This window comes from Ambystoma mexicanum, chromosome 6p, assembly GCF_040938575.1.
Source record: "Ambystoma mexicanum isolate Mex_15411 chromosome 6p, UKY_AmexF1_1, whole genome shotgun sequence".
In the NCBI taxonomy this organism is placed as follows: Eukaryota; Metazoa; Chordata; class Amphibia; order Caudata; family Ambystomatidae; genus Ambystoma; species Ambystoma mexicanum.
The window spans coordinates 589,270,392-589,285,007 of record NC_090935.1 but is presented as its reverse complement, the minus strand read 5'-3'; the positions used below and the strand labels follow the sequence as shown (position 1 = coordinate 589,285,007).

The 14,616-nt window shown below is 45.3% G+C and overlaps 1 protein-coding gene across 1 annotated transcript in view; it reads right to left on the bottom strand.

Annotated features, from left to right (window-relative positions):
* AP3B1 (adaptor related protein complex 3 subunit beta 1) overlaps positions 1 to 9,875 on the bottom strand; it is a 2,743,269-nt gene extending 2,733,394 nt beyond the window's left edge. The window contains exon 1 of the mRNA XM_069627424.1: positions 9,646 to 9,875. Within this exon, the coding sequence (XP_069483525.1) occupies positions 9,646 to 9,767 (122 nt within the window). The 5' untranslated portion in view covers positions 9,768 to 9,875. The remainder of the gene's footprint in view (positions 1 to 9,645) is intronic.
* Between the last annotated feature and the right edge of the window lie 4,741 nt (positions 9,876 to 14,616).

Genomic DNA, 14,616 nt, shown 5'->3' with positions numbered 1-14,616 from the left:
CATCCCGGAACAGCAAGATAGATCCTAACAGGAGCTACACTGAACAAGGACCGCCATCTACACGACAGCGGCCGAAGCAACGTCTTCTGCCCCAGAAGGAATTAGGGTATATCAAAGCCCACGCGTAGGGCACCAAGAGGTCAAACGGAGCGGAAACGGGGTAGTCAGAACGGGGGAAACCCCGCTGGACTGGTTATGTTACAGGGAAGTTTAAAGTTTGAGGGGGGAGGGAACCAGGGAGTTTGTATTCAAAGTTGGGAACTTTCCTTAATTAAACCAAGAGCACCGGAAACCGCTGGAATCAAACAGGGAAGCACCAGGAGCGCCACCCACATAAGAGCAACCACGCAAAACCTATGGTGGACAAAATCAGGATCTTGACATGGAATGTCAGGGGAATTAATAGGTACGTCAAGCAGCGCCGAATCCATGCATTCATAAAGCGCAGTAAGATCCGAATCGCCCTCCTGCAGGAAACTCACGTGAATGCACAAAAGCTAGCTGCACTTTTCATAATTTGGAGGGGGAACACTGATAGGATCCACATATTCCACTTACGCAAGAGGAGTCCTGATCTGGATAGCTCCTTCCAGCCCCATAAAATTGATCCACTCAAAAACAGACGACGAAGGCAGAATGGCCCTAGTGCATGGCAACATTGAGGGAAAAAAACTCTGTCTGGTTAGGGGGGGGGGTGGGGAAGACCACAACTGCACCTTGAATACCCTCATAGACAGAACAGACAAACACGCCCGCCCAACCCCACCCGCCAAAATACTAAACGCAATAACACAATACGTGCTTAGAGACCTGTGGAGAGAACATCACCCAGAGAAACGAGAGTACTCCTACTACTCTGCCCCACACGCTGTACACACTAGAATAGATTACATTCACGTAAGTGAGGAACAACTGGCCATTTTTGACGACACACAATACCTTGCCAGAGTGTTGTCAAACCACTCCCCACTGGCGACCACCTGGACAGTGTTCGCACCCAGACCCCCAGCGCCCACCTGGAGGCTCAGAACTGAAGCCCTGCTAGACGAGGCCTTCGCTGAACATATTTTAAAAAAAGCACACTAGACTACTGGCAACTAAATATGAATAGTGTGCAACACATTAGTACGGCATGGGAGGCATATAAGGTGGTCATGAGGGGGGAGATAATGAGAGGGGAGATAATCGCAGCTACTGGAGGAGCCCAGGTGTCCATACTCACCTTAATGGCACGCAACGAGGAAGAGCTAAAAGCACTAGAAGCTAAGTTCCCCGCCGATCCCACCGACCTCCGAAGAATAATGGAGCTCAAACAAGCCTGTCTGGGGCATTGGGAAAAACTAGGGAAACTCAGCTACACAAAGCACATTGAACGCAGCCATGCCCTTGGGGACAAGCAGGGAAGCTCCTGGCTTGGATTTACAAGAGGGAAGCCCCTAGGACGCCCATTTGCCAAGTCCGCAACCCGGACAGCACATTGGCATACACCCAGGTTGGAATCAACCTAGCGTTCACCGGGTTTTACCAGGCCCTGTCCACCGAACCCCCTTCGCCCACAGACACTGAAATAGAGGATGTCTTAGACATCATCAAGCTACCCAAACTAGATGCGCAATTAGCTGAGGCCTTGGATGAGCCCATTAGCCCTGAGGAAGTCATGGCCACCATTAGAACCCTGCCATCCGGCAAGGCCCCAGGAACAGACGGACTTCCTGGGGAGTTCTACAAAATGTTCGAGGAAACGCTGGCCCCACTCCTGGCCCAAGTGTTCAATGAAGCTTATGAAATAGGCACCCTCCCAGACACCATGAGGGAAGCCGTAATTATCCCTTTACCTAAACCGGGCAAGGACAGTGGAGAATATGGCTCGTACAGGCCCCCATCTATGCTCAACGCTGACAACAAGATTTTGACAGCGCTATTAGCGAGAAGGCTGCGTAAAGCAGTCCCACTGCCAATTGTCATGATTCCTGCCCCTCATGTCCCCAGCCCTCCAAGATGTCAGGCTGGAGCCAGGCAACAATCCCCTACATGGCCCTCAAGGGCCTCTCCATCCCTCCAAAGACCCACTTGGAGTCAGACTTGGCGCTTGTGGCACCAGACTTGCTCACTCCCATAGGATAACATTGGGGATTGGACTTGTAGTGCATTGATGGGGACAAGATGGATGCCCCCACATATTTCGGTTCCCAGAACTGCATGTGCAGTCTAGTCTTTTGGGTGTGGTTCAGCCCAGAGACACCTGGGATACCCAGAGACTATTTAAGCCATGACCAAGCTGAGAAACATGCTTTGTGTTTTCAGCACCTGCAGCATGACACTCATCATGTTCCGATCGTTCTCCAGTAGGCCTGCATCTTTCTTCTGTGCTCAGCTCCTGCAAGAACAAGAACACTGTTAGGAACAGCCTTACCTTGCGGCGCTTCTGCCCATCATCATCATTATCATCATTCATCACTCCTTCTGTTCTGCGGGTATCTTCGGTGGTGTCATTCCTATCCTATTCCGAAGGAAAAGGGAAAAGAACAGAAAAAAGGCATTAGTAAGCATTCAGCAAATCTTCGCTTATTTTTAAAGACTGTACGAGCTTCAAACGCTTACCTGAATCCCAGCCGCTCTGGGGAAACTCTGTCTCCGGAACTTCTCATCCATCTGCAAGAGGGAAAAGACACTCCAGGTTAGCGTGGAAACATCTAGAGGCGCTGCATAACGCGCTTACTCACCACATTTCTTCTTCATAACCGGCATCCACGCTGAACATGTCGCGGCACCTAAAAGACACAGAAAAAGAACTCAGTTCAATACGAAAGGGCGCATCGAGCTCTCACTCACCTTCAGCGCTACTCAACTCAGCAGCACGTCGCCATCCCCGGACGCCGGCCATCATCTAAGGAAGGAAAGGAACGAAGTTAAAGAACTGTTCAAAAGACTCATTATACTTACCTGTCGGACGCTTGCCAGTGAAGTAACTAGGCAGCAACGAGCCTGCATCAATCAACGCGCCCCTGCGCTGAAAGCAGGAGGGAGAGCACACTTTCCAAGAAAACAAGGTGAGCTGTGGATCAAAGGGAAGGGTTGGACCCCGGGGAAAAAGGGGTTCAAGCACACGGAGACAATAGGGAGTTAAACTCTACCAATCCTGTGTTTCAGGCCCAGTCTCCAGTCGAGTAGACTCCAGGGAAGGGTTTGAGGTCGTAAGAGGTCAGAACAGGCTGAGTGACGTCCCTGTGGATACCAGGTGAGCGTTACACTAATCCACCAAGACCAGACTGGGTATGTACCTGGGCGAACCATCACAGAAAACCTACGCAAACTACACAATGTCATATACAGCCCGACTGCAGCTCATACAGTTTTATATTATCAACAGAGGGTACCTCACACCCGAATGCCATTTCCAAATTCAGAGGAGCGAGAACAATGTAATGCCCTAAATGCAACAAACCCCGCATGGAGATGACCAACATGTTCTGGGGATGCCAGATCATACAGACCTTCTGGTCACAGATCGCCGCGAAGGTTGCGGATGCAGACATCATCTTGGACGTACAGACACCTACCGCGTGCATCCTGGGCAGATACAAAAAAAAGCAAAAGAAACAAACCCGTGAACACAGGGCTGGACTGCCCCACCGGGACATCCCCCGGTAGGCTTCTGGCCTGTAGGGCCTCTTTTTGAGCGGACGGATACACATGTATTAGCATAAACACATCGCGTGACTTTCCTCGGCTCCGTCTGGGTGGTTTGCCTTGAATTGGCTGCCACCACTGACCGAGGCAGAGGCGCCGTCATTTTATTTTCCCCCAGCATCTAGGCTGTCGAGTTAACACTGGGATCCTAGGAGGAGTAACTCTGTCTTATCGTCATTAAGACAGAGTCCATGCTTAGCCCTCCAGGCCTGTATGACAGAGTAGATGTCATTAAGTATTTTAGAATCCACTTTATAGTCTCCATTGATGGGGACGAGTATGATCTGCATAGTTAGTGAAAGTGAAACCCAGATAGTCAAGGTCATCAAAGAGAGGCTTCGTAAACACATTATATAGTGTGGGAGATACACATGAACCTTGGGGGACTCCGCACGTAACTGGTGGAGGCTCGGCAGAAGCAGACGGTGAGAAGACCCTCATTGATCTATTGTCTAGGAACGACTGGATCCAAGTGGTAGCTTTATTGGAAAAGTGAGCTGCTGAGGTTAAATGATTACATAGGACTGATTTACTAAGTCGAAAGCCGCCGACAAGTCCAGAAGGAGGAGGACAAGTTTACCCTGGTCTTTTAGGTCTTCTATTTGAGTTTTAATGTCAATCAAGGCCGTTTTCGTACCGGGTCTTGGTCTGAAACCTGAATGCTTGAGACTCAGGAGATTATAGGTTTCTAGATACTCCTGAATCTCAAAGTAGGCTGCTCTATCCAAAAAGTTCAATAGAAAAGGGACCGTAGTGATCGCCCAATAATTACTAGGAATATTGGGGTCTAGTGTCGGTATTAAGAGTAAGGGGAGGACCCAAGCATCTTTTAAATTGTATGGGATTATTCTTTTATCAAATGAAGCTTCGATAAGGGAGGTGATACATGGAGCTAGTTCCTGAACTGCCTCTTTGATGATCAGGGCAGGGTAAATGTCTCCGTTGTGATTCTTTTTTATTTTAATTGTTCTAAGAGTAATTTTGATTGCTAACTGTAGACTATCGAAATGTATAATTTCTTTTATTGTGTGCAATCATATCTCTAAAAACTGTTTTGTAAAAGGTTCTAATAACCATATACAATAAAAAATTTAAAAAATGTCTCCCTTGCATCTTGATTTAGTGATAATGTCCCCTACCTTCTTAGTGGAGAGTGTAGAGAAGTTGACATTTTTTTGGGGGGGGCAAGTGTATATTGGTGGCATGTGCGGTACAGCAGCCATTTAAGAAAAATGAAGAAGAGTAGCCAACTGAAAGATGGCCACCATGGACAAGCGAGAGGGTCTTACGAGAGTCCCTTCTCACTTTCCATGGGACTCTTCAGGGAAGACTGAAGGAGATAATGCAGTCCCAAGGAGGTTGGGCCTGGAAGTTGGGGGAGGTGGATGTAGAGGGTTCGGGCGGTACCGAGGGGTCAGGTAGGCTAGCTGACAGGGAAGGAAGGGACAGACGACCTAAAAACAGATGCCAGAGCAGCAATAAACTGTCCATGCTTATACCAGTGGTTTCAACCCAGCGATCCATGACGCAGATTGGCCAGCATCCTAGTGCCGGGTGCCAATTGTCTGTAAACGATGACAGCGTCATTACTTGGGGATATTAGATTTCCTAGAAAAGTTATTAAATCATTGATCAATTCTTCATAATTTGAGGCAGTAGCTTGGCATTTGTCAGTATTTATCCAGACTGTTTTTGAGGAGCACTACGAATTGGAAAGGGGCACATCGTTCAAACCCTTTTTGGCACTCTTGTTACTTCTGAGGATTGGCTGCATTAGTGTCCATTGGGCGGGAGGGGCATGTCGTTGGTTTGAGAGCTGTGGTAACAGTCGAGACTCTAGACAACGCTTCATATGGTGTCTAGGTTGCTCTCTTTTGCAGGGGCAATGGGATGCTAGTATCCACCAATGCTGTACCGAGGAGTAAGTGACAACTCCAGGAAGGTGGTAGTGAAGCCTCACTTGTTTGTTTTATTAAACAATTACACTTATGATCTTCTAGAAACTGGTCAACTTTCCATTCTAACTTCTTTATCCGTTACACCATAGAGTCGGTAGGCCTTTTTTCCCCCTTTTTAAAAATATATCTGTTGATTCAGATAAAGACGTTGGTGCATTGCCACATCACAACAATAGGCTTTCTGACTGGTAGAGCAAAACCTGGAGCTCCTGATGCATCGAACATTACATTATGTACTAACTTGCAATTTTCCAAATCTACATTGAAAATGCAACCCAATTATCACAGCAATTAAGGACACAGCCTCTTCCTCTCTTTCTTCCCCGCAGCAGCCGAAAATGGCTGCTGCGGGTAATTTACTTTCAGTTTCACGCCGACCGACATGCGTTACGCACGCCGAAGTGAAACTGAAGGTAATCCAGCCCCCTGGCAGTGAGGGGGGGGCTGTTTTTACAGTTTTGCTCGATCCCCTTTGCAGGGATCGAGCAAAACAGAGTGCCTAAACCGACGAGCCAGCTCGTCGGTGGCAACCTGGAGCGCCTGCCACCGACGAACCGGCTCGTCGGTGGCACTTAAAGGGTTAAGTATGTTTTTCTGCACAAACACAGTAAAACCTTACCACCGCCAGTTTCAGGAAAGGCTTCGTCACCTCTCTGCCTAACAAAATCCAACTGCGTACATCCAGGGGTGCACTTAGACTAAAATGTAGGCAGGCGCTAACCCTTCAAATGTTGAGAGAGGCACTAACTTCAGAGACAGTGGGGGAGTGGCAACCTTACTTGCGTAGGGTCATCTTTACTCATTGCAATGAGACTATTCTAGTGCAGCTTCAATGTTACAAGCAGTTAAGTCTCTCATTTGAGGGTGAAACACCCACTTAAGGACTGCTGTGAGAAGGAGCTGTCTCCTGTCCAAACTACCCTTCCAAACACTCTCCGGGAATGAAAGTACTAACCCCACATCATGATTTCAACTGCCTAAAAATGTATGCAGGTGCTAACAATGAAATGCTTTACATAACTAAGGTTTCCACAAAACACTCCAAGGGATCAGACCTGGGGTTCTCTGCATTTCATAATATATCCCCAAACCCATTGAAGATGATCATCACTCAAGACTCGGGTGCTTCTGACCTGTACCCACCCGCCTGTCAGCACCATCACTCGTGATGCACGTCACAATGCCTTTAAATTCCATACAAAGCTTACATTAGATTGCAAAACTATACATTTTTCGAATAAAAACAGTTTGAAAGTGAGAAGACAAGTTCTTGTGCCAAGAAAGTTGTTTATTTGTGTTAAAAGTGCTGTATTCAGAACAGTGGTGGAAGTGGAAAAAAGGAACTAGTGGGATTCTGCATCCGAAAAGGAGGAAGTGGGATGGTGGGAGATGGGCGAGGGTAGGACTGTGCCAGATGGGGTTCGACCTTTAGTTTGCCATCAACAATGTCTCTTGTTGCTTTGTGGCTAGACTAGACCTGGAATAATAAACCAGCACTGGTAAAACCAACAGTTTGGGCTTTTGTGCAAGTATGGGATGGGATCTGATATAATGATATTACGTTGCGATAAGATGGCAGCGGCTGAATTATTGAGTGATTACCTAGGCATATGAAGGCATTAACTGGAAAATGCCTAACACCACAACCCAAAACTGTTGGCTTTGTGATTGCTTGTTTTTCAAAGGAGTCCAGTGCATGGAACAGATCTAAATCAAGTGATTGAAGGCACACTTGGTTGAGGATTTTCTATTACACCAGATGCCATTTACAACTGTAATCAAGCCGTTAACTCTAAGCAGACTACTTAGAAATAACCTTGGAAGGCTACTAGTTGGTGTTATTATTTGATAAAGCTAGCGCAAAGAGATGCCATGAGGATGTGTTTTGGGTGGGGCAGATAGTTGGAGGGATTGGGCATAGAAATTAGCATGGCAATGGGCAGTCAGTGGGCTGGTAAATAACAAAACACACTCAAGCTGTTGCTCTCTCCTCATAAGTCATCTCCCTCCTAATTGTACTCCAGTTCAATTCGGCTTACAGCCAAAATTACAAATAGAATGAAGTAAAATTAAGATAAAAGTGAAACTCTCTGGTCAGTTGCCCCTCTCGTCCTTGGGTGCTCGGCTGTACACTCGTCTGGTCCTTTGCTCCCTTGCGAGTTGGATCTTTGGTCCATCCCTCCATTGGTCTTTAGCTCTCTCTGGAGTCCGTGGCAAAAACAAGAAGCAAAACGCTTCAGTTTTTTGTCATTCACACAAACAAGTACCTTAGCTACTGAAAAGCACATACCCACTGCTCCACACATCTGGCAAAATATCTAAAATGTTCACTGTACAAAGCCATATATTTTTAAGATATGCACACATCAATGTTGTAAAAAAGCAATCTTGGCCTGATCCCCCTGCTACTGTATTAGCCCCCTACCATGTGTCTTGCAGATCCTGAAGCTCCTAGAAAGTGTGAAAATGGCAGATGATGTGCAAGGAAAGACAATAGCATAGCATAACAGCACATAGCAGAGTGTGGGACAGTACTCTGGACGGCACAAGCAAATTCAGTGGCAGGGAGCAATAGAGGAGAACCTGTAATGCTGGTCCGCTATACTAGAATCTCTGGTGAACCCACTGGCTGGTGAGACTATGTCTACCTGTCAGTGGCACAAGACTGGGGGAGGGCAAGTGCAGCAATAACGCAATTCTATGTGACAGTAATGGAGCCGCTAGCAGAGGAGCACCAGGGTACACCAATTTGTCCCCACACTTACTAAAGCTGTCCTATTGTAAGGGTGTAAAGATAATCACTTCTAAGCCCTCCAATGTTTGCAGTTGAAGTGAGTGTGCGATTACATTATTTGCCCAGGATCACACACTTAAGAAAAACAGCGAAGCAGGGACCATAACCCACTCTGCAATTTAGGCACGGCCACCTTCTTCCACGCTTTACTTGGAACAAATATTTAAGTTCCAAGTGTCAATGCCTACAATAATACTGTCATCTAGAGTTTACTGGCAAAACACACAAATTGCATAGTAAAGCATCATGACAACATGTAAATCTTATAGCAGTATGTTGAGCCAAAATAATATCAGTGTACCTTTATTTTCCACATCCTGAATGCAAAACTTAAAGATGCAAAATATCTATATACCCGCTTTATTTTCCACGCTTTAAGACACACAATAAACAAAGTAGTGTAAATAATCACACTTAGGTTTGGAGATTCGTCACAATCCTCCAGCATGTTATGTATGGTTTTAAGAACATTCAACTAAAGGCATGAAAATCAAACTTTACTTTTTAGCATATCAAGCTATTAGACATTTTGGTTATGCACATAAATTTCAAAGGGTGCTTTATTGTGTTGCTCGCTTTAACTGTCACAGATTTGCAAGGGGACTGGTGTTTCTGTTGGAAATTCACCATCCTGCATAAGAAAGGCCATATGCTGCTGATGACAAAATAAACGTGTTGTCGAGGTCATTATGGCACTGGCTGCAGAGCCAGGGACGCAGCCTGCCTCTCTCAGGGGGGCTGTGACACGGAAAAGGGCAGTGCTTGATAATCCGAGTCGAGCAGATAGTAGGTTTGCATCGAAGAAACAAAATGTGCCCAGGCCTATGTTCCTGGTCCTTTGAACTGTTGAAGTCTCAGCACTGAAGCCCTGCCTCGCAGCTCGTATAGATGGGAGTGGGGTGGGGAGGGGAGGGGAGGGCTGAACACCCCGATTAGCTCAATGACGTTACCCTGCCTGATCGAAGGGGGGGGCTAGTTGTGGGTGTGGCAAATGTACGTTGCTGGAGTCCATGCACAATGTGTTCCTGGTATGACAGCAACTCAAGCCCTTCGTTTGCAGCGTGTGCTTCCCGGGTGTCTGCTCTCTAACAGCACTGAAGTTTCTTAACGACCACATGTTGTACAGGTTGAAGATACTCCCTTGTGCCCCTATAACCCCATCCGACCCACCCTCCACTACCGCGCACACACCAACACGCTTACTTCTTAACGTCGGAGCTGAAAAGTCCCCCTGATGTACTGCCACTGATGGCTTCCTGGCCCACCTCGGCGGACTCCCCGCATCCAATCTGTTCATTATAAGCTGTCAGGCTGTTGCTCGACATGTTCGCCAACTCTTTCCAGAATTAATGCGAGTCTGAAGGGCGCCAGGGAACTTTCGAAACCCGGCAAGCAAAGCAACTCCACTCGTAGCCGGAAGAGGGAGCACGAGACCCAGAGTCACATGATAGGGGTATACGACAACGTGTCACTGTTGCTCACGTGATCACGACCTTATCACGTGATCTAGCTAGATCCCTTATTATAAGCGACTTTTGGCTTCTTTTTGTCCAAAGTCGTTTAAGATTTTTCTAGGTCGTTTGTTGCGGTGTTTCCCGCTTATTGTCCATATTAAGCGTCTGTTGCGCTTGTTCAGTTAACTGGATCACTGAACTGAACAAGCGCAGCAATAAGCCCTTAATAGGGGCAATAAGAGGACAAAAATCGCAAGAAGCATATCACTTGACTGCTACAGCCGTGCTTCATTAGTTAACTTTCCCAGGCCGTCAGCCTTGTCTGCATAGCAATCACCGCTGTGGCACCGTGGCCTCTGCTGCTAGGTTTCATTACAAATGAAATTTAGCAGCAGGGCTCCAAGCTGCAGCACTGGTGAAATGAATAAGGCAACAATAAGCCAGTGAGAAGTTAACTCCTAATTCAACCATGTTCTATTTTGAACATGTTTGAAATAGAAGTTAACTTCCCCGTTTTAGGAATAATCACATGTTCGGCATTCTCTACCTGGCGGTAAGATTTTGTTCTTTAGCAGAGGATATAGAAGATGCTCATTTTTTGCAAATAAACATTTGAAATGATTTCCAAATGCCTGGTCATTCATTCTCTTGTCGCAGCACTGCCACAAATACACATGCCCTTTCCGTGCCGTTCGTTAGTAAAAGCTGGTCGCCCTAAACACTCCTCGGTTGGTATAGCTGGGTGGGTTTTTTTCCATTTCAAATACGATTTCCTTTACTACAAACATTCACCATTCATACCTTAGCATTTTAGTTTAGTTTTACTCACGTCAGTCTTTTTTAAAAGTTAATTGCCTTGTGTTGATTTGCAGTGCGCGTAGCAATGAATGCCAACTGTACAAAGTTATGATAGTAGCAAATGCCATTTTTAAACAACTAAACAAAGCTAAAAAAAAAATCAAACTGTAGTAATTGGTATATTACAGCACTGACAGTGTTTGGTTTCTTTCCAGGGTCGGTCCTAGGATTGCCAATTCCCTGGTCAGCAAAATACATGCCCACCAAATTTACAAAAATGCAGTGGAATTAATCTGACCCAGCAGGTAGAAGCAGCTGTATAAAACTGTATACAGGTGCTTCTGCCTGCTGGGTCAGAATAATTCCACTGCATTTTTGTCAACAGTTAAACAACTGTATTTATGTATATTGTTATTTATATAGCCCATTATCTAAAGCGTTTACTTTTTCACATGAGTTATTGGTTTATGAATAAGGACTGTGGCGAAGAAGACTGACCAAGAGATAAAAATAAAGAAGTACTAATGCCTGGATTCTTATTATTTCTCGTCACAGTCCTTGAATCACTCCCACCACACCTGATGAGGAAGACTGAACGAGAAGAAAGGAGCCAGACATTTATAAGAGGAACGGTAGGGGCTTGAAATATGTACTACAATCTATTTGTAAGTCAGATATGCTTGAACCTTGATAGTTGTATAGTATATTTCATTTTCCGCTATACCAGAAATGGAAGTAAGGGCGTGATTCACAGAAGCATTTAATAATGAGACAATCCCATTGAAAAACACTTTGTGAATCAGGCACTAAATGTCCAAATAATGTAATTATAGTAAAATATGTTTGTTCTAACACAATCTGTCTGTGTTCTATGCATGTTTATGATACTGTGTTATGTTTCTTACATTTGAGACCTATCCACAGTATTTTAGGTGTGCGCTTGTTTTTTCTGCTTATTTGGATGGGAATCAGCTTGTTTTGGGCTTGTTTTGGAAGGGAATTCAGCTTATTTTTCCTTCTGACCTGGCAACGCTGACCAGCACTGTAAGAGAGTTTCTATTAATCGCCCTGACAGCAGGGTGGCGCGGGAGTCGGAAAAACTGAATAAAAAGGCAAAGAGGTGTTGTATGATATTCTGCATCCCCATGGCACAATGATGGAGCTGGTGTTTGGTTTATTTGATTTGGTTTATTTATTTATAATGCGCGCCTCACCCGTAGGTATCTGGGGGCAGTACAAGATAATGCAATTTCTTAGTTACACAGGCAGAAGTAAACGGTGCAACAAAATATCTAACAAAATGTACAAAAGCAGTTTAAAAATTGTTCACAGTTAATTACAAAAAAGCAGGGCATTATGGAAAGAGTAGCATAAATAAATACAATGGGAGCTGAAAAAATAAATATTACATATGCACATGGTAAAGGCTGGTGTGCTAGTTACGGTCATTCTTGAGGATAAGCCAGTTCTTCATATTCTTTCTGAATCTGGAGAGGGATTGAATGGTTCTAAAATTGGAAGGGAGAGAGTTCCAGAGTTGGGCGGCCACGACAGGGAATCTATTAACTCCTGCTTTTAGGAGTTTATACCTGGGAACTTGTAGATAACCCAAACTGGCTGATCTGGTGAGTCTAGCGTATTGTTTCAGGACAAATTTATCTGAAAGATATTATGGGGCTGCGTTATTGAGGCATTTGTATGTGAGGGATGCGGTTTTAAGTTGAATTCTTTCTTTAATAGAGAGCCCGTTTTGGTCTCTTCTTATGGAGGAGATATGTTGTTTGTGAGCAATGCTACAGGCTGTCCTAAGAGCGTTATCCTGCAGAATCTGCAGTTTTTTCATGATGTATTTGTTATCCCCAAGATATAGTCAATTGCAGTAGTCAATTTTAGATAAGCCAGAGTGATGCAGCTTTTCATGGAGAGGAAGGGTTTACATGCTTGGATGAGTTTACAGGTGTAGGCACTTGCCGAAACTGTAGCGCTAACCTGTTTTCTCAAATTTAGGGAGGAATCTAGGTAAAAACCTAGCGTTTTTACTTCACCTGCGACATTTATGATGTTGCCATCTAAATGAAACAAGCAGTATTGTTCGCCTAATTTGGAAATGTTAATGGGAGTGGCTAGGAGGAGGAGTTCTGTTTTTTTTATCAGTCAGGCAGAGACCACGTGAGGCCATCCATGCCTGAATGATGAGGTATATTCTGTTAATCAGGGCTAAATCCTTGGCATAGTCACCTGTCTAGGGAATAAGGATCTGGGTGTCATCAGCATAGTTCGTGTAGGTACCCCCCATGTGATCAAGGTCATCAAACAATGGTTTGGTAAAGGCGTTGTACATGGTTGGAGATACACACGATCCTTGTGGGACTCCACATGTAATAGGGATTGGGTCTGCAGATGCTGAGAACACTCTCATCGACCTATTGCTTAGAAATTATTTAATCCATGCGGTGGCTTCTGGTGAGAAGTGTGATGTTGTAGAGAGGTGGTTGCATAGGATCTTATGGTCAACCAAGTCAAAGGCAGCCGATAGGTCCAGGAGGAGCAGGAATGGTGAGTTTCCTTTATCTTTAAAGTCGTCTATTTGCGTTTTTAGGCCAATCAAGGCTGTTTCAGTGCTATGTTGTAGCCTGAAGCCTGATTGACAGAGTCTTAATAGTTTGTTGGACTCTAGGAAGTTTTGTATTTGATCATATGCAGCTTTGTCTATAATCTTCAACAGGAAAGGGACAGTGGTAATATGTCTGAAGGTAGTGGGTATATTAGGGTCAAGAGTTGTTTTTTTAGCAGAGGCAACACCCATGAGTTCTTCAGGTTGGTTGGCACAGTGCAAGTATGGAAGGAGGCATTAATGAGTGACATGATAAAGGGCGCAAGGATGCTTGCTGCTGCCTTAATGACGGCTGCAGGGCAAGAATCACCTTGGCATTTTGATGGTTTGAGGGAAGCTATGATTTTTAGCACCTCTTGGGGTGATACTGGTGTAAATTTGAAATGTTGGGTGGTGGTGGGGATATTGGGGTGAATTTTCTTTTAGTTATTTTGCAGTGGCAAGGTGAGTTTTTTTTATCAGTGATTTTCTTTTGGAGCAGAGTAATTTTATTGACCAATGCTTCCTGGATTTTGGTACACCAAGATTGGTCCTTGACACAAAGGTAGGTGATTCAAGTTCTCTAAGTATGATAAAGAGTTTGCGGGTACTTGAGCTGGCTTTATCAATCCTTTCATTGTAAGAGTTACGTTTGGCTGCAAGGATTTCATCTTTATAATTGGAAGTGACTTTTAAGAGGGTTTCTTTATTGATGGTAGATGGATTGTTTTTCCATATGGCTTCATGCTTCATTTTCTCTTTCCTAGAGTCTTGGGGCCTCATTACAAGATGTGTGGAATGGGTTTAACAGCGCTGGTAATGGTGCCGGTGCCATTAAACCCACTCCGCACTATTACGAGGTTCCCTCGCGGGACCCGCTGTGGACATCTGGTTTATCCAGACGTCCATAGCGGGTCCCGCAAGGGAACCAGGGAGCTAACAACGGGCCCATTATGAGTGGGCCCGTTGTTAGCTCCCTCCCCATTCCCATTGAGCCCTATGTGGGCTCAAATGGGAATGGGGAAGGACCGGGCCCGGGTTCCCTGAAGGAGGAATTACCGGGCCCTCCATACTCGGAATGGCCCAGTAATTCCCCATTCAGGGAACCCGGATCCGATTTTGGAGGCAGCCATGCCCTTGTTAAGGGCATGGCTGCCTCCAAAGTCGTAATGAGGCCCTTTGAGTTTAGGGGTGAACCAAGTGTTCATGTGGGCAGTTGTTTGCTTTTGCACATTTTTAGGGTTGCGATAGAGTCTATGGCCGACTTGTTGGTATTATTGTACAACTCTACTAGTTCCTAAGTTTAGATAGTAATGAGGGTGCCTGTAG